This window comes from Rhinolophus hipposideros (assembly GCF_964194185.1).
Source record: "Rhinolophus hipposideros genome assembly, chromosome: 24".
Taxonomy (NCBI): Eukaryota; Metazoa; Chordata; class Mammalia; order Chiroptera; family Rhinolophidae; genus Rhinolophus; species Rhinolophus hipposideros.
The window spans coordinates 7,827,975-7,847,734 of NC_138070.1; the positions used below are offsets into that span (position 1 = coordinate 7,827,975).

General features: G+C 50.9%; 1 protein-coding gene across 4 annotated transcripts in view; it reads left to right on the forward strand.

Annotated features, from left to right (window-relative positions):
* Positions 1–32: 32 nt before the first annotated feature.
* The window catches only part of TPCN1 (two pore segment channel 1), a 54,667-nt gene continuing 34,939 nt past the window's right edge, over positions 33–19,760 (forward strand). The window contains exons 1-2 of one of the 4 annotated variants that reach the window (XM_081036540.1): positions 33–230; positions 2,693–2,935. In XM_081036540.1, the coding sequence (XP_080892666.1) occupies positions 2,818–2,935 (118 nt within the window). In that variant the 5' untranslated portion in view covers positions 33–230; positions 2,693–2,817. The remainder of the gene's footprint in view (positions 231–2,692; positions 2,936–19,760) is intronic. The other 3 variants (XR_013992449.1, XM_081036539.1, XR_013992450.1) reach the window with 3 other exon arrangements.

The window sequence follows — 19,760 nt, forward strand, 5'->3', positions numbered from 1 at the left end:
GCCAATAGGCTTCAGCGAAGGTGGAATGAGGCGGGGCCGGGGAGGTTGAGGGGACAGTAGGCGGTGGATGGGAGAGCTGGCGCAGCTGCCGTGGTGGCAGCAGTTGAAGTGGCGGCGGCGGCGGCGGCGGCGGCAACAGCTCCCGGCTCGGGGCTTTGGCGGAGGCGCCGGCAGGCTGGGCTGCATGGTGCCGATCCCGGCGCGCGGTCCGATTTGCTGGGGCGGCGCGTGTAAGAATCCGAGGGGTGCGAGGGATGGCTTGGCGGAGGGGGCAGGGGTCAGGGGTCAGAGGGCGCGAAGCGAAGGGTTGCGGCTGGGTGCTTGGGTGTGGGAGGCGGTCAGGGCGGGCCCAGAGGGACAGCGAGGAAGTCATCGCGCGCTTCTCTCCCTGCAGCCCGAGCCCGGGTTTTGCGCCCTCTCCGTTCTTCCCGGGTTCCCGGGGCGACCCCCACGCGGGGCCCACACCAGGGCTGGGAGCACGTGGAGCTGGAGCCCGCGCTCCTCTTGTATTCACCCTCCTGCCTCCACTGCCCGTCGCCCCGGTGCCCTGGGACGGCCCCGAAAGAGACTCGTTCCTGGTTAGGCTGCCCGAGTGGACAGGCTGCTGGCCCTTTCCTGGGACTTGTCCCCAGGGGTCACCCAGCCCTTTTGCGTCCTCTATAGGACGGAAGCAAAGCCCGCGGAAGGAGCCCTGAGCGAGGACTCAGGAGCCCTGCACTCGGTGACCTTGGGCAGGTCCTTTACCCGCCTCGGGCCTCACTTTTCCCTCTAAAATGATGGGTTTGAATACATTCAGATTGTGGAACTGGTTCTGGGCGGCGGCGAGGCGGGGGGATCCCTAAGTTCAGGCTGAAACCTGGCTCTACCACTTCGCTGCTGTTTACTTACAAGAGACAGGTTATAAGACAGTGCCTCAGTCTCCTCATCTGTGAAGTGGGGGCTTCTCAACAGCAGCACGATTGACATTTTGAGTCACTTATTTCTTTGTTGCTGAGGGTCTCACCTGCTTGTTATAGGATGTTGAGTGGCATTGCTGGCCTCTGTCTTCTAGCGCCCCCACCCCCAAATTGTGACAATCAAAAATGTCTCCATACAGTGCTCGTGTCCCCTGGGGGGTGGGAGGCAAAATAACCCCAGCCGAGAGCCAGAGAACTGAGATCATGCACGCAAGCAAACAGTCATGTATTATTAAACCGTTAAAATCCACTAGCTGCTATGATAATAGTAAGATTAGGAAACCTTGATGAGTTGAAAGGGAGAGTAGATTCTGCTGCCTCCGAAGTAAATATAGGACCACGGCAAAGTGTTGATCTTGGTCAAACACGCGTGGTAGGTCATTTACATAGTCTCTCTACTTTTGAGTATGTTTGAAACTATCTGTGGTGAAAAAGTTAAACCCAACAAATATAACCTATAATTCTTCAGACAGCCAAAGGGGAGTGTTTCATTTGAGATTTCCTCTTCTGTCTCTCCACTACTGAGATTCAAAAGCAAAAGAAATCCCCAGATCTGGAGAAAACAACAACAAAAATCTCACAGGAAGTTTTGCTGGGAAGAGAGCTCCCGGCTTAGTTAGTAGAACCGTGCTCACTTTTGCTGCCTCGTTTTAAGAAGATACTGTCACACAGGAACCATTATTCTAATTGTTGGTGAAAGAAGTAAACGGTGGGGTTGTCATTCAGTGGGTTAGTCTGGAGGCAAAGTTGAGGGAGCCCAGAAGGCCACAGCTTGAGGAAGCAACCTGCTGTTGTTTTCAAGTTCAAAGGTCTGCCGTCAGATCTGCTGAGTCTTTGCTTTTCTCTTGGTCCTCCCCAGCGGAAATGGGATTGTGTATAAATAGGAACTGTACCAGGCTAGTTCTGAGTGTTTTAAATTGGGAGCTCAGGATGAGTGCTTTTGCTGTGTGACTCTGGACATCATTTAAAAAAAATACTCTAGTCCTCCCTTTCCTCCTCCTAAACCTAAATCTAGGAGAATTAAGCCTATATAAGAATGCTATGGGCCAGTGTGGGCTACCTGACATGCTAACTCTTTGCAGGTCATTGATATTTAGGCGCTGCCTAAATACCAGGTTTGGGACTTGGAGAAATTGTAGTGTTGTGGCTAGGAGCACAGGGAGTCAGATTGCAAAGTTTAAAAGTTTGGTTTTCTAGTTGTGGGTTCTTGGGGAAGTTACTTAACCTCTCTGAGCCTAAAGTCTCCCCCTCTATAATGGAGGCTAATAATCCTACCTATCTATTAGGAAGTTTCAGTCAGCTTTACGTAAAAATTGCTAGAACAGTCCCTGGTACGTAGTAAGCACTCACTGAGTATTAACTATTATTATTTTAGTGGTTGTATATTTTTAAGTCTTTGAAGTCTTTAAAAAACACATACACAAAGAATGACAAAAAAGGGTGGCAGTGGAACATATTAGTCATTATCTCAATCTCCAGACACAATTACTGTTAACTTTTCAGTACTTGTTCTTGCAGAGGTTAGTTTCCTCATTTTTTAATGCTATTATACTGCAGTATTTTTCTTTTTTTTGAGATATAATTCACACCATATAAGCCACCCATTTTAAAGGGTACAATTCAGTGGTTTTTAGTCTACTTGCAAGATTAAGCAACCATTGCCTCTATCTAATTCCAGAACATTTTAATGTTGTATTTTAATAACTGTCTTTCTTTTTTTATCCCCCGAACCCTAGAAGATGCCTCAAATGGAGGAGTTTCTGAGAAGCACTTCTGGGCCAGTGGCTTTGAAAGGGAGCTCAAAGCAGAGGCTATTTACAGCTCTAGACATCGCATCCTGAGGGCTGCAGGAGAGGAGAATATGGCCATGGCCATGAGTTTAGATGACGACGTTCCCCTCATCCTGACCTTGGATGAATGTGGGGGTGCCCCACTGGCTCCCTCCAACGGCCTGGGCCAAGAGGAACTGCCTAGCAGAAGTAAGATGGTAGGGTGGGCTGGGGGTGGCGGGTGGGGGGCCACTTCAGGCTGTGAGTTGTGGGCGTGGTGGTCTAATAGTAAAAGCTTATACCCAAATGCCTGACTTTGTATTTGACCTCCAAGATCGGACACAGAAACTACTGGGAGATTCTGGGGTCCTAATCCTATACCCCCAATTTAGGAATGCTTCCAGGAGCCCGTACCCCCCAAGCTCCTGGTCTCCCTTGCATCTTTAGGTGCCGTGGTTTTGCCCGTGGATGCTTGTTGGGGACCTAGGCACACCTGCTCCTTGGCTAGCTTCACTGTCCCCATTCCTTGTTAAAAAAAGAAACAGATTTCAACACCAGCTTCCGTCTGTCCCAATCTGAAACCGTTGGCAGAAACGCAGGGGTGACTGCTTCTCTACACTGGGGCTCTAGCTGTGGGTCCTACCTTGTCCAGGACAGGGTGGAAGGCGACAAGCATTTGTCGTGATCTATTGATTTGAGGGTTTGAGGTTTTGCTTTATCTTCCTCTAAACCATAGCCTCACACAAAGTGAACCCAAGAGAGGGAGTGAGCTTTAAATTTTTTAAAGTTTAAGTGTGTTTCTGGCAGAATGAGAGGTCTTAAAAAGCTTTCTGGGTCTTGTCCCAAAGCCATTTACTTCATTTGCTCAGGCCTTGGGTCCAGGGAAGGCTTAAAATAACCTGCCTTTTACAGAGGGTCCTATGACGTTTAGGGATTAACGCTTGAGGATCTCCTTGGCAGATAGACGTTTCTCCTGCCAGCCACGCCCCTGAGCCAGGACAGAGAGGCATCGCTCTTCTCCAGGTTGCAAGTGAAGACACTTGGGTTCAGGGAACGATAAGCCTGGCCTTCCCATCTCCTTTGTCCACAGAGAACAGAGTTGTGTTGTGGAGCTCAGTAGCTTCTCCTTGGAAGTGATGAAGTGTTCCTGTGGGTGGGAGTGCAGTGGGAGGTCTAGCTCCCTATAAACTTGCTTCAGCATGTTCACCATACCATCTAGGGTGGCAGAACTGGGTGGTCCACAAAGGTCAGAATGTAAATAAGATTTTTCCCCAAGAGCTGTGCGGGGCTGAGAAAGCAGTGACTCTGGTTTCAGGCACACTTCTTAATGCCCAAGCTTAGTATTAGGCTCTTTCTTATCCTTTATCTTAACTAAGATCCTTTTGCAAGGTAGGCAGAATTATCAGGGCTCTACAGAGGAGGAGACAGTGAGTCAGAGAGGGTACGTAACTTGCCTGAGGTCACACAGCCAGCCGGTGGTAGAGTACAGATTTGAACCCAGGACTGTGTGAGTCCAAAGTTCCTTCCCCTCCTCCCTTTTATCCTCTCCTCCTGCTCCTCCTACTCCTTTTCCTCCTCCTGCATTTTTCTTCATAAGCCCTTCATAAATGTGTGCACTGGTTCTTAGCATTTACATATATTATTTCATTATATAATCTCAAGATAGAGTTATTGTCATTATCCGTATTTTACAGAGGCCGAAACAGCCTCAGAGAGGTTAAGTAACTTGTCCAAGGTTACACAACTAGTAAGCAACAATGTTTATCTGGTCTTTCCTCTCACGTTACTGTGTAAGGTGCTTTGGGGAAAGGGGTATAAATGAATGTGACAGTCTCAGTTTCAGAGTAGGACACTCCCTAGTGAGGGGGGCGGTCTGTCCATGGCCAACAAAGGAATAGACTGTAAGGGACGGTGGTTGACATACTAAGGGTGTGGATCATTCTGGAAATAGCCTCAAGATTCTAAATTGGAATCCTAATCATTGTTGGGTTTGCCACTTTTAAGTCCTTCCAAAGTATCAGAGGTGATGGCAGGGTGTCCAGCTCTCCTGTGGGATCAAAGTGAAAAGAGCAGCCTAGTTCTTTGTCAAGATCAGGCTTTGAACTGACGACAGAGTTGATGAGTAGGATATAAGACAAAAAGAGTCAAACTAACCTTGGATAGGCTGCTACGGGGACTGTCCTTATCTTGGCAAAATTGGTGGCTGATTTTGGTTGGTTTCTTAAGAAAAACCAAATACAAAACTGACAGGGTCCAGGAAAAGTGTGCTTTTTGCACAGTGTGTTAGTTGCCTCAGTGGCCTCTCTCAGGCCCTTTGCTAAAACCTCTCAGAATGAGCGGGTATAATGCACCACGCTTGGCTGGGATAACAGTACGGCCTCTCTCAGGAAAGACTCTTCTCCCTCTTTACTAAGGGAGGCCTCCCTCCCTTAGTAAACACCTTTGTTATCTCATGCTCGGATTTTGGCGTTGACCTACCCAACATCCCCCTTCCCTGTTGTCTGAGCATTCCATCGAAAACCTAAATCTGACCTGATCATTTCCCCACTTTGAAGCTCCCCGGGACTTTCTGGTCCCATACAGGATGAAGACCAAGCTCTGTAGGCCGAATGGGCCTACACATATCATCTCATATAGGTTCTCATGTTCTCGCGCCTTCTTACCTGACGGGTCCCATTTCCTCCCTCCGTCCACAGTGTCACACTGCTTCCAGTCCTGTGAATCCCCCAAGGCACTCTTAAACCTCTCTGCCTTGCTGATCACTCAGTCTGGAATGTCTCTCCCAGCCTCTTGTGTGCTCAGGAGCTTCAGTTCTGTCTTGAGAACCTTCCTTGCTGACAATCTCATCTCTTTGAAGCCTTCACAAACCTCCCCTTCCTGACAGGGCTAATTACTGCCCTTTTGATTCTTTGGGATCTTGATTAGGCTTCCATTCTTACAAGTAGCTGACAGTGTGGTAATTACTTATTTACCCATCTGATCACCAGCGAGGCTCTGTGTTCCATTCATCTCTGTATCACCTAGCTCCACTGGTACACTCAACTGGTCATGGTCACAAGAAACCTGGGTGGGTTTCTGGAGCCTTGTAGCTCATGGAAGTAGCTGTCTGAGGGTCCTAGTCGGAGGTGGGTAGCGTCCCCTCCTGCCTCTTCTCCTAACCAGTGGTTTGAGTCTCATTTCTCCCAACAGAGCTGATGGTCCTGGAAGCTGCCCTTGTTGTCCCCAGTCTGTGGCTGACATAAGCCCTTGAGGTAGTACGGAGTTGGCAGGACGCCGACGGAGGTCTTCAGCACAGTTGGCAGTTCCCTGGGCACGGACCCCTGAGAACAAAGCAGGCTTTCTAAGGGCGTGAGCCTTGCTCGAGCCTGGGCCTCCACCTTGACCCAGCAGCTGTCACCAGGGCCTTCCTCTGGCACTGGGCCTACACATTCCTTGTCTTACTTGGTCTGCGTGGGCCGCCATGACACAATACCACAGACCGGGGCGCTTCAACAACAGCAATTTAGGATCTCACAGTTCTGGAGGCTGGACGTCCAAGATCAAGGTGTCAGTAGGTTTGGTTTCTTCTGAGGCCTCTCTCTTTGGCTGGCAACGGCCACCTTCTCACTGTTTCCTCACATATTCATCCCTCGGTCTGCGAGCCTGTATCCTAATCTCTTCTTCTAAGGACACTATTTGGATTGGATTGGGGCCCACCCAAAGGACCTCATTTTGCCTTGATTACCTCTTTAGAGGCCCCGTCTCCAAACACAGCCACATTCTGGGGTCCTGGGACTTCATAGGAATACTAAGGGGACACAATTCAGCCTGTAACACTCCTGCCCTTTGCTCAGATGCAGGTACCCGGGAACCTGTGCTGCCTATGACCTTTGACCCTGCTTCCAGGGATGACCTATGCTGGGGTATTATCCCAGCAGGAAGCAGAAGGGTTTGGATTTTTTTGTTTGTTTTCCCCTTATATGGGCGAGGATGGATTTTATTCAAGACTCAGACACCCCTGGGCTATCAAGTGGCTGCCAAAATGCTAATGAATGACTGACTCACAGGCACAAGATGTCAGGTTGATAAAGGAGGCAGGTATGAGCAGAGGTATTTAAAGCCTGGAAGTTAGGAACAACCTTGAACACAGCGGGGCTGGCCTTTGACAGTGCAGTTTAGAGAGCCCAGGGTCTGCCCGGGCAGCGGTCTAGGCCACCACCAGACAGTCTGGACATTGCAGGCAACACAAGGGGTTTTCCAGGGAATTCCGGTCACGTTCAGCTTTTGCCTTCTCGTTGTGTTTAAACCAACAGCTGCCTAAGAAGGGCCCGTACTGTATGCCTTCTCTGGGTAAGAAGGGACTGGGGGCAAGGAAAGGGACGGAGGCTTGAGCAGGGCTCTTAGTCTCACGGGCTACTGTGGTCCTGGTGGTTCATGCTTTCCAGGTGCCAAGCCAGGCAGATGACAAGGCCTCAGGTAATAGAGCAGCAGAGGACCTCTCCCTCCTTGACCCTGATACCAGGCACACCATTGGGAGTTACCTGGGACCCCGTGTGGTATCTAACAATGTGGAAGGTCCCTGTCCCCTGGCAGGGGGGTCAACATGTGGCACTCTGGCTTCCTTTCCAGAGTATTCCCGCAGCCAGAGCCACTTGGCCTCAGGCTCAGTCAGGGTGGGCCAGAGCTCCCAGCCTTAGGGCAGATGGAGCCAGGATGAGCTGGGAAAGAAAGAGCAGTGTGGCTGTATACCCAGAGGTGAGCAAGCCCAAGGTGGGCTCAACGGCATAAATCTGCGTCTGCGGTTCTTTCTCTGATAAGTATCCCCAGCATCCTTGCCTAAGAGTGAAGCCTAAGAGACTTGCACAGCTTTTGTCACCTGTGATACCCGGGGTGGTAAAGTGGTTCAGCCCGTGGGCTCGAGCCAGCGAGGACTCCCGCCCTAGCCGAGTACAGGGCTCAGCTTCTCCTAGCCTCAGCCCCCTCATCCGGACAGTGGGATCACGATAGCATCCTCCAGGACAGACGCTGGGAGGATTTCGTGAGGTCACGTGTGAGGAGCCCATGGTAAGTGCGCGGCCAGCCCTAGGTGGTAGTGTCATGGCCAGAGACTGGGCTTCTTCTGCAGAACATCATGACACACGAGCAGGAGTCCTGAACCTAGGCCAAGATCCAATTCCTCTTTGCCTCACTCCTGGCACAGCAGGCGGCCACCGCCAAGCCGGGAAGCGGAGGCAGCATGGCAGCTGGAGACCAAACAGCAATTAGCTTTTCATAGCCTCCCAGGGAGCGTGGGCATTTGGCTCCGCCGGAGTCATTCCCCTGGCTTTCTTAGGGCCTCGCCAAGGCAGAACGCCGGGTGTCACCAGGCCAGGAGAGGCACCAATTAAAATGAGCAAGCACCCGACATGCTGGGTTCCAGCGTCGTAACCGAGACTTGAAGCCTTTTACTTCCTCGGGCCTCTGCCTCTTCATGGGGTATCCTGTCTGTTGCCTCAGGCCCCCCTGCCATGAAATGCCATCTCTCCCCTTCCACACGCAGAAAGCTGCGCATCGAAATGGCAGTCGTGGCAGCTGGGTGCAGGCTGGAGCGCCTGCTGCACTGCTCTTTACCCATTGCCGTAGGGATGTCTAAATTCACATTTGCTCTGAGAGTGCTTCATGAGCCAGAACAGTCAACTTCTCAGCCTCCAGGTTGGGGAGGGAACGTGGGAAGGTTCTGGTAGCTCGCAGCAGTGTGCCTCTGGTGGCTTCTGGTTGCAGCGCCCTCCTTGGGGCTGCCTCCAATTAGAGCACAGTGGCCCAGGAAAAGGAAGCCCCTGCTCTTTAGAGGAAGCACCAAGGGACCAAGCCCTGGACGGATGTCGGTCCCAAGACCACCCCAGCCCACCTTTGCGCTCCGGAAGCCCATGGGACAGCTCTTCATTCTCATCCCTATGCTGGGTGATTTCCCGACTCTTTGCCTCCTCTCCCCACCAGGCCAAGCTGAGGAAGGTCACATACAATAAAAATAACGGCTTGCGAGGCAGTGTCCGAGGCGCTTTCGTGTGCCATCTCGCCTACAGTCTTCCCAGCAGAGCTGTGCAGTCCTCTCTGACAAGGAGGACTTCAGCATCCTCGTCTGACAAAGAGGAAACAGCCTCTGAGAGGTTGCTTTACCCGAGCTCATGCAGCCAGGAAGTGCCAGTGGCAGCATTGAACTCGTGTCTTCTGGCTCCAGAATGTAGACTCTTATCTGATGTGCCACCTGCCAGGAAGTAAAGCTCCATGGAAGAGGTGGAATTTTAGGGTGAATTTCTTTTCCAAGAGACAGCTGTTTCTATCTTCATCTTTTCTTTTTCTTTTTTAATTAAACTTTCATTCCCTAGAAGGCGTGCTGTTCTAAATTGGCATTTCCTCCCTAAAACTCCCTATCATATTGTAAAAATAGCAACACTGATGCGGTTTCATTGTACAAGCTGTATTGGACTGTCAGTTTTAAAGAAAGCAGAAGATATGAATAAGTGGGGTGGGGGAAGGGAAACAACAAAAAACAACAGACCACAAAGCACAGCTACGACTTTACCCAGCTGAGAAGGCTACAGCTTTCTCCTCAATGGTGCCCTTCCCCAGCTCTTCCTCAAATGCTCAGGCATTTGGCTAAATTTTGTATCCTGGTGGTTGAAACAAGACGGGGCTGGCCTGGGGAAATCATAGGAGTCAAGATTTTGGAATGGGAAAGGAAGGACAAAGGAGGACCAGCCTTGGATCGGGGCATGAGACTCCCAAGGCCAGCTGGGGTTACTGAGAGGGCGACCCTGAGGTCACTGCTTCTCGGGGGCAGGTGACCCCACATCAGGATTTACCAGGACGATGTCCTAGGATGGAATAATTAGTTTAGGCCATTGGTGCTTGGGTTGCCTTTCACACAGTTTTCTGTTAGAGGTCCTTCTCTGGTTATAAAAATGTGCAGGCCTTCCTCTGTGCAGACCACTTGGAAGGGTCTGGTTCTGCTGAAGTGACCTTGGAGCAAGGACCTGAGAGCTCAGCCTCCGTGGGCCCAGTGAGCCCGGGACACGCCGGGGAGTGTGCGTGTTACAGGGGAGCCTGCTGCTGTAGTCTGGCCATTTGTGACCATGTGGGGTCCCGGGCTGATTGTTACCACATTTTCCAGTATTTCAGAAGTCAAAACTTCCACTTTGAATCAGAAGTCTTCTGATTTTTAAATATTGGCAGCTAATTCACGTTCTTTCAGCACAGCCAGTGAGTGCTGTCAATGCACTGCCCCTTTAAGATCTCTGATCTAAAACCTACCAATTCAGGCTTAGTTTTCTGTTAGAACAAACCACTTCAAAATAAGGAAACAGTCCTAAACCAACCATCGCCTGGGAGGTGCTCTTCACCTTTGGGTGGCATTGAGTGGCATTCGGAACTGGCTGGGGGAATGTCCTCTCTGCCTCTGGGTGTTGTGCCTAGAGTCAGAGACCCGATTCCACCCACCTGTGGAATTGAGGCTGGAGCTACCGTGTTTCCCTGAAAATAAGACCTACCCCGAAAATAAGCCCCAGTTAAGACCGTCAGCCAGATGGACGCATTTAGTACGTCATGACGATGTTCCAGAAGAAATTGACATGACTGTATTTGAATAAATGTAGATTGTTGTACATGAAAAAATAAGACATCCCCTGAAATTATGTTCAAATGTGTCTTTTGGACCAAAAATTAATATAAGACCCGGTCTTATTTTCGGGGAAATATGATATAAGACCCTGTCTTATTTTGGGGGAAACGTGGTAGAAGGTGGAAGCTGAGTCAGACAGGTGAGGATGAGGGCACAGAACAGGTAGGCACATATCCATGAACTTCATCTTCCTTTTCTGTTTATTTTCTCCTTGCTTTGTGTTGTTGTTCGTGGGATTCTCTCTCTGCTGGAGGACCCATTTCCCATTTTTCCTGCTTACCTGCATCCTATCCAACTTTACCACCATTTTCTCTTAGCTGTTTGACCCAAGCTGCCTCGGACTTTTTCTAGCTTTGACTTTGAGATGTGTAATAAAGATTCAAGCAGGTGTTAGAAGTTAAAAAAAAAAAAAGAAATAGTTTAATAGCTAGTCTTCGTCTTCTAGTTCTTTTTTTTTAATCGTTGCCTTCTTGTCAACTGGAAAATGAACCGTTTTTAAACTGGCTGGCACTTATTAGTTCACATTTCTTAAACACTTAGAACAACTGCTGTGGAGGTTACAAGAAATGTAGCAGATGTGGTTATGGCTGGGGAAAGATCCATGGTCTGGTTGGCAGTGAGACAAATGGGTATGTGACATGCTGTTTTTGTGACATTTGTTATAATTGTGGAGGGATTTAGAGGAGGGGAGAGTAAGATGGGCAGGGGGTTGGAGTGGCTTCCTGAGGAAGTGGGACATGGGGCAGGACATGCATCAATCTACCCGATTCAGGGAAGGAGAAGCAGCAGGAAAGGCTTTAGAGCGACTATACTTGAGTATGCTGAGTCTTTAAAGCGAAGACGAGCTGGAAGTGAGAGGCCATCCCACAGGAAAGGAGCAGAGGTGTGGAGGCATCAGAGCAGGTGGGCGGGTGTGTCCAGTGCTGGGCAGGAGAGGTTGGGTCCAGATCTTGGAGGGTCTCCCTCTCCACCCCCAGGGCCATGCTGGGGAGTGATGAGGTCCCATTTCAGGGGAATGTCAAATTCACTCAGGCTGCCCTGTAAAGAATGGTTGGAAGGAGTGGCCCAGGGGCGTGGTCAGACCTGTTTGGCCTGAGCAGTGTTTTAAGCAGGTGTTTTGCGTGGTGCCAGCATGAGCACTTACCCCTGTGGTCTCACGTCCCCCAGCTTTCCACGCTTGATACCTGCTGGTTTTTGACTTTGTAGCCCTTGGAGAAAATTCAGACGGTACAGCACCGTGGGCTTAGCACTGTGGCAGGAGGCGAGAGAGCACATGGCAATGAAGGCTCAACTAAGGAGTAGCACATCAGCCTATGGACAAGTGGAGTTTCGGGACAGGAGGAGGTTGGGGTGCTGGGGAGAGGGGCCGCAGTGGCATGGGCAGAAGGAAGGTGGGGCTGTGGGCCTCCCTGTGCAGGCCAGAGCTATCTGCCGGGGTCCTGTTGGTTTTGGGGTGTGGTGTAGAGCGTGCGCTCTGGGGTCAGACCAGCTGAGTTTGAAAACAGCTCTGCCATCCAGTGCTGTAGGGCCTTAGGCACTTGACGTGACCTCTCTAGGCTTCGGTTTCCTCATCCATAAAGGAAACGAATGCCAGTGCTACCTGAGAGGGCTGTTCCGAGGTTCAGCCAAACAGCGTCCCTCACACAGTGAGCCTTCGGTGGATGGTAGCCGTAATTACGGGGGTAGCGGTCAGAGCAGGCAGACCCAGTTTGTGGGGAGCCCAGAGTGCCAGTAGAGGAGCCCGGACTTGACTGAGTGGCGCATGGCTGTTACATTCGTTTGGGCCAGAAAGCAACAGTGAAGCCTCCGGCCTCCGTGATAGCTTCCCTTCGAGAGCCTGGTGTGGGTCAGCCCTGAGTAGGGATGACTTTTCTCCCTGGAGATTAGGAGGTGGGTGAGAGGCTACTCACAGGCTGTTTTCGTAGTGGCCAGAGCCAGGTTTGGCATTTCTCTGTCCTGTGTCGTCTCCCTGACCAGGCTCTGAACTTCCTCAGTGCACTTCCTGCCTCACGCAAAGCACTCAAGGAAACACCTGGGCAATTCTGACTGATAAGGGCTTCCACGGCTCACCTGGCCTGGGCGTAAGAGGGTGCCTCTTAGAAAGACCAGGAGCTGTATCTGGCAAGGAGAAAGTCGTGAAAGAAAAGCAGAGGGTAGAGTGAATAGTTTGCTGTGCCCTGGCCTCACCCCACCATGCCTTTTCCTAGTCTCACCATGCCAGCTCTTAGGATCAGAAAGGACCCACTCTCCTGCTTTACAAAGGCCTGGCTTCTAACTGTACCTGGCAGATAAGCTTCTCCTTTGTCCCCGTGCACTGACACAACCCCCCGAACAATCCATTCAGCCCAGGGTTGGTCAGGACTTCTCCATCTGCTCAGCCAGGAAGCATAGATCTAACCTTCTCTCCTCCACAATAAAGCCTTCACGCTTGTTTCCCCTCAGCGGAGAAAGGAGGGTTGCATTCTTCCCTCATCCCCACCTTTCATGTAAGGAGGCATTGACCTCTCGGAATACAACTGGGGTATTTGGATTACAAAGTGAAAAAAAAATATTTTTTTGGATCTCATCCCTGTGCATTTTTATTATAGAAGCAAACAAGAGCGTACTATGACAGCCGCATCTTTATTTTATTTACTTTTTTATTTAAAAATGTAGTTATTTTTAAAGATTTATATTAAAATGTAGCTGACACAATATTCCATGAATTTTAGGTGCACACCATAGTTATTCAACATTTACATACCTCAGGAAGTGCTCACCATGATAACTGCAGTGCCCATCTGACGTCCGCTCACGCTGTCACAATATTATTATATCTACTGTTTTAAAGGCATGAGTTAGGGGCTTCATTTTTCCACGGAAGACTCACCTGTGTTTGGGGAGTCTCCGAGGTGAAGATTCGGGGGCTCCAGCCTGCATTTGGAACACTTGTAAATTCCTCCTCTGAGTGCTCTGTGGGTTCCTCTAGCCCTGCTCCCTGGCCTGGTGGAGAATCCACTAGTTGCCAATCGGTGTCCTTTGTGTCACCTGACAGTATTAGTCTTCCCCACAGCCAGGCGTGTTACTCTCTTATTAGAAGCAGTAAACAACGAACTGTAGTCGGAAAGGACGTGTGCGACCATGTTTATCTAGGGGGTTTGTCCTCATCGCCCCTATGAAGTAATGGGATTTATCCCCATTTTTCAGATGTACAATTTAAGGCGTGGGGAGGGAAGTACCCTGCATGGGGCAGACAGTGGAGCAGTGAGGCTCATTGGTTCAGGCACTGGTGGGTTGCTGCGTGCCAGCCAGGTCCCTGGGCAGGCGAGTGTGGGGCATACCTTAGTCACAGAGCCCTGCCACCTCTGTTCTCAGGCCTTACCCAGAGGAAGCATTTCTCCGCCCAGGCTCTAGTGGCCTTGAAAGTTTCATTAACCACCGAGTGTAGATAAGGAAACCATAAACTTAGACCCGCTCACTTGCTGAGAGTTAGGCCAAGTTCTTGGATCGAGTGAAAGATGAAACCCTTGAAGGCCGAGTGCCCTGACCCACCTTCCCTGCCCCGCCCCTGGCGCCTGGCCGTGGCCCCAGCACTTTCCAGGCCATCAGAAATTTCGACTCAGTTACACTCCTGGCTGACTGCCCACCACTCTTTTACTCCATCCCAGAAATCAGAACCAATAATAAAACGTTTTAAAACATATATAACCTCATTTATTCAATACTCACATAATCTCATTTATTGTCTTCTTTAAACCACTTCCATTACCAAACCTCCCTTGGGGCTGTGTCTCTTGCTTCTGATCTGTCCCCACTTCAGCTTTCTTCAGCTAAACACCTTTGTCCTCCTTTTTCCAAGGAGCTTTCCCTAACCCTCCCTAACCGGTTAGGGTAGTGGCTGTATTTCCACACCCTCTTCTCTGAATACGCTCTGCTATTCGAACCTCCTTCTCTGGTCTCCAAGCACAGAGCCCTGCTCATTCCCCAACCAGCACCTGCACGTGATAGATTTGATTAATGTCTTACATACCAAATTGGGGTTTGCTTTGTGCCATGAGGGAGTCCCGACGGTTGTGAGAAAATGGAATTTGGGTGACGTAGATAATGCAAAATAAGGGCAGGAGGGCTGAGGTTGGCAAAGCATCTTTTCGTAGTATGATTAATACCCCTGGATTTATCCAGTGTCCGTGGGTTTTGTAAACCACATGCCCTTCCGTCAAGGTTTAACCTGTCTGTGAATTTCTTTCTCACGTCTCCATGATGCCCATTGGAGGTGACCAGGTTGTACAGGGCAGTGAGATCAAGTGCCCAACCCAATGTAATGCCTGGGTAGGTGCTCCTGTTTGGAGTGTGCTCTTCCTCGTAGTACCAGTTTTGCGAAGGCAGGGACCATGTCTTTTCTACACATACACTGGGACACTTCATAAATAGACATCAAGTAACATCTGGGAGTGAGTCATCAGGTTCCCAAAACACCCAGGGTCCCAAGTGATTCTGTTAGTCACAGCTTAACCAGCCTATGGAGCCAGCTGTGGTGACAAGGAGAGTCATTCACATGTGATCAGGTCAGAAATAGCCCAAGCTGGGCCTGGCGCCTGCTTCCTCTAGGAGCAGCCTACCTTTTGGACATTTAGGTCTCTGCTTTTAGGGCTTTGCAGTTCTCTAGGAGCCCACACATGTGCCGTAATTGCTGCCTCAGTCCTGGGTGCCTCATTTCCACCTTCCCTCACAGGGAGCTCGCCCCCACAACCACCCACCATTCGTAGGCTGCCTTGCTCTCTTGTTAATCTCTTTGTTTGATTGAGGTTTTTATTTTTTCCTTATTCCTTTAGCTCTTGCTGAAAATCAGCTCGGGAAGAGCGATTGTACTCAGGGCTGGCTAATGGCTTGGAGCCGCTCCAAGCTGCCGGATGCGTTGGCTTTCACTTGTGGGTGGCCGTCGACAAGCGTGATGTCTGCTCTCTGTGACTCTCAAGGGTCCCCTCTTCTTGCAGGCTCGGCTGTTCACACTTGGCTGGCCTGCCTCGTTGTCTGGAATCACAGTTTTTACTGCACACTCTGGAGCCAGTCTGGTCGCCTCGACAGGACTCAGATTTTCAGAGAACCAAAGCCCCCTCAGCCTGCAGGCCCATTGGCTCATTTGGTTTCGTTGCCTGTTGTTTTGTGCTATTTCCTTTTGGATCCAACACTGTCGCAGGGTGTGTAGGGCTCACACATCTGGAGACGGGGTGGCTTGGGAGAATTCTCACGTTGTTAGCAATGTGTGTGTGTTGGGAGAGGGATGCTATCTGCTGAGACTCCTCGGCATTCTAACATTTCTTCCGAGTCTCTCCGTCTACCGCAGAGGGTGGGGCTGAATTTTCAGCGTGACCTCTTAGTGCTGCAATGAGGAGCTAAGCTTCAGTTCTATCCCCAGTTCCGGTTTCTTCATCTATAAAACGGGGATAAGAATGTCTCCATTGGGGGTTGACATAAAGATTAAATGGGAAGTTCCCTGGAACATCTCACAGTGCCAACTCAATAAGTGGACATTCTAAAGAATAGTCAAGTATCAGCGTTTCGCTTTCAACATAGTAGGAATGTCGCCCTTTCCTGAGCCCCTGACGTAGTAAGGTAATTCTCAGGACTCTTCGGAATGGAGGACTCGAGCTCCCTCGTCCTTTGATTAAATCCCGTGACTTCCTGCTAAGGAAAGTGAGCTGGTTTTTGCATTTCCTTCAGGATCCAGTTGTGATAAACTGGGCACAACACGTCACCTTCCTTGACCACCATCCAGGTGCACTGCAGACGTAATTCAACTCCAGCAGCTTTAGCTCCTGCCCACTCTTGAAGATGGCTTCTTGGTTTCTCTTCTGTTTTTCTTTATTCATGATGCCGCCCCACCCAAAGGAAAGGGAAACTGAGGAAAAGAGGAGGCCGAGCCCGGTACCCGGCCACTGACTGCACAGGCTTGGAGGCCCCTGCTGGCTCCTCGGGGAGCAGCAGTAGCCGGGCAGGCCCTGGAGGAGTGGCATGCCTGAGCCATCAAGCTCTCCGCAGGATGTAGCTTGTCACTTCCCCAAGGGGCCCGCGCCTCCTGGCCGGTGCTCTTCTGAGCAGAGCCTCCTGCTGCGGCAGAAGAGCCAGACGCTGGGGCGTGGCCAGTGTTCATGGAAGCCGAGTCTGGCCAGCACCCCCTACCCCCGCCCCACCCCCAGTGTTCCCAGGTAGGGGTTAGAATGGACCTCTGCTCCGTGCTGAGGGGACACCATCAGTCTGTGTGGAGAGCGTGGCTCACAGCCTGCCCTGCTCCTCTGAGCACTGCTTGTCTGCTGACCCTGCCCGGGGGCCCAGGCAGTGCCAGTGTGCAGTGAAAAATGCCTCTCGTCTCCCTTTGCGCTGCGGCTCCCGTCCTCATCCCCGTGTGTCTCACAATTAGCATTTCTGATGTTTCCAAGTGAAATCGGACAGATGTTCGCCCAGGTGCTGCACTCTTCGCTGGGTAAACAGAGTGGAGTTTGCATGCCTGTGCGTATATGTGTGTGTGTGTGTGTGTGTGTGTGTGTGTGTGTGTGTGTGTGAAGTGCAGGGCCTTTGAGAAGGGCATAGCCTTTACAGATGTTTTCTTCAAAGCATCTGAAGTGCTTTGCACACGGTAGGTGCTCAACGAATACTTTGTGATGCATGATTGGTGGGAGTGAAAGCCTTTTGTTTCCTAATAAACCCAGGAATGACACAGGAGCAGGAAGAACAATTGCAAGTTGAACCTTGAAATTCACGGACTGGAGAAGGGAGAAATCAGGGTCTGCCTCACCAGGAAATTACCTGCGGACATCTGGCAAACCACTTGTTCTCTCTCTGCTTCGGCAAAAGGGGTAGAGGTCCACAGTAGTGCCAAGACACGCCAAATGTGGGGAGGAGGATTAGACAATGGAAATGACCTCGGTGGCTCCTGGCAAGTTAACTGCCCTATAAATTTGAGCTCACCCATGGCTCCCCTGGGAAGAGGAACTTGCGTTGTACCCCTGCAGATTGTAGATGGGGTTACAGTGTTAACCAAGACTGACCACCTTGGCTACGTGTTTCTGATTGGTGCACCTGGTCAAAGTGCTCCAGTTAGAACCCAGTGGTTCAAGTTCAATCTCCTTAACATTGTTTATGGCCCACCCGCTGCTCCTGCCTTGCAGACGTGGTGCGGGGAGGGAGAGGACGAGTGCTCAGGCGGCCTGAGCTGGAACCCGCCCTGGCCCCTTCCTTGCTCTGTGACCTTGGGCAAATCACTCAGCCTCTCTGGGCCTTCGTTCTCCACTCTGTAAACTGGAGATGAGAATAGTCTCTGGTTCATAGGGCGTTTTGACCCTTAGAAGTCTGTCTGGTGTGAAGTGCTGAATGTGAGGTGTTGTTCTTGTTTTCATTCCCAGGGCATGAGCCTTGTCTCTGGCGGTTTAAGCTTCAGGATTCCTGAACCCTCGGAGTTCCCAGACCTGCCCAGTTGTTTGCTTCTCTGTGCTTTCTGCATGATCTTTCCCTTTTCTAGGATGTACCCCCACCCCACCCCATCCACCGTGTGACACCTCTTCGTCCTTCGTCCTTCAAAAGCCAGTGCAGACATTGCCCCTGAATCCCTTCCTGCGTCTGCCCGCCAGCCCCAGTGGAGGGTAGCTATTGTAACATCATTTTCTAGGCAGTTATAATGAACAAATGACTCTGATGCACGCGACTGACATGCCTTCTTTTGCCTCCTGATAATGACCTTCAGGAGGGCAACATTCACGGCTTTACTTTTTCAAATCCGATGCCTCGCACAGTGCCTGCGGTATACAGTAGGTGCTGAATCAATGCCTCCTCAAGTTAAACCATGTTTATTTGCATCTGGAAGGTCAGCTCTTGTAAACTTCACCCTACCTTTTTCTCCCCCAAATTGCCACCTGATTTCTTAAGATTACTAGAGAGTTGCTCTCAAGGTCACGTGTGCGGCCTCAGGAATGCAAGGTTCCCATGGAACCAGTGTGTGGGGTGGGCACCTGGCGCAGTAATCACTACCCTCCATCACTAGGGGCTGCTCATTTTCCCAGCCCCTCCTGGGAGCCTGTTGTTTCCAATCTTTGCACCCCCCACCCCCCACCTTTCCTTTCATCTCCCCTGTTTAATAGCTACAGCTCTCAACTTTCTAGCCGGTTCAGGCCGGCTTGTGTAGCTACAGGGAATCCCTGTCCGCTGGCCAGAAACAAAGTTGGAGGTGGTAGCAGGCATTGTCCTGGCCACTTCCAAACCAGAGCTCCTCCTTCTAGAACAGTGCTTGACCCATGGTACCGGTCTGGGTGAGCCTTTCGTTTTTCCTTTCCGCCTCTGGCCTAAGCCTGTGGCCGGACGGGTTTTGGGCTTGAGGCCAGTGTTTCAACTGGGAGGGCTCTGTGCCAATTCTTGTCTCTCTGGAGGTCAGTCCATTGGCGGGGGACTCTGGCTGGGTTTGCAGCCTTGCCTCACGTGCAGCGGTAACGTGGGTCTGCCTGCCTCCCACGCCATCTTGCTGTCAGTCATCGGCAAGAGAAGGCCTGAACAGAAGGAAATGTGCACTCTGCTTTCTTTCGGCAAAGGGTTTCTTGCCCAATTTTTATCTGGGGGCTTTGCAGAGCCAGCCGGCACAGAAGCAAGTGTGCGTGGCGACACCGCGCCTGGAAAACTCATCAGTGTCACTTTGGTTTATTTTCCTCCTCAAGCTTTTTCCCATGGAGTGAGGCTTTCAGTGACAAGTGGCGAACGGCTGGGCGATTGCTCATTGTCATTCTGGTGGGCACTGGTTTCCGGAGGTCTCCAAGTGCTTTGTGGGTATTGGCATTTGTTTCTGTGATGCCCAGGGCACAATTGGCACCAGTCCCAGTTAATGGATGAAGAAACTGAGGCTGGGGGATTAGATCGAGGATGGGGGAGGGGCACCGCTGGGAGTGAACTTGGGTGTCCAGGGCTACCTTTTGTCTTGAAGACGATGTGTAGTGTGTGTGTGTGTGTGTGTGTGTGTGTGTGTGTGTGTGTGTGTTTGAGGATGCATGTGGTTGTGTACACGTAAGAATGAAAAGGAGTGAGGATTGCATGGGGGTAGGGTGCGCAGTATAAACCTTCCCAGAACAGTCACTGCCTTGCCTTCTTTCTGATAAGAGCTGCCGCCCCCAAGGAGCTCACAGGCCTTTTATTCAAAGCAACCTCTTGCCCCAACCCCCAAAAGAAGGCCCCCATGGTTTTCCCAGCCCAGCGGACCCTGCACTTGCTGGATGGGGGTGGGTCACAGAAGCCGTCCCTTCTGCCCGTTCTTTCCCTCTCCTCCCTGGTGCCGCTTTATGGCCGGCATATGGAAACTGTTTCTATTTACCCAGCACCACCAGGATCCTGCTGCTTGCTGTGCTCCAGCGAACGGAAACCTTGGAGTCCCCGCAGGGCCGTTTC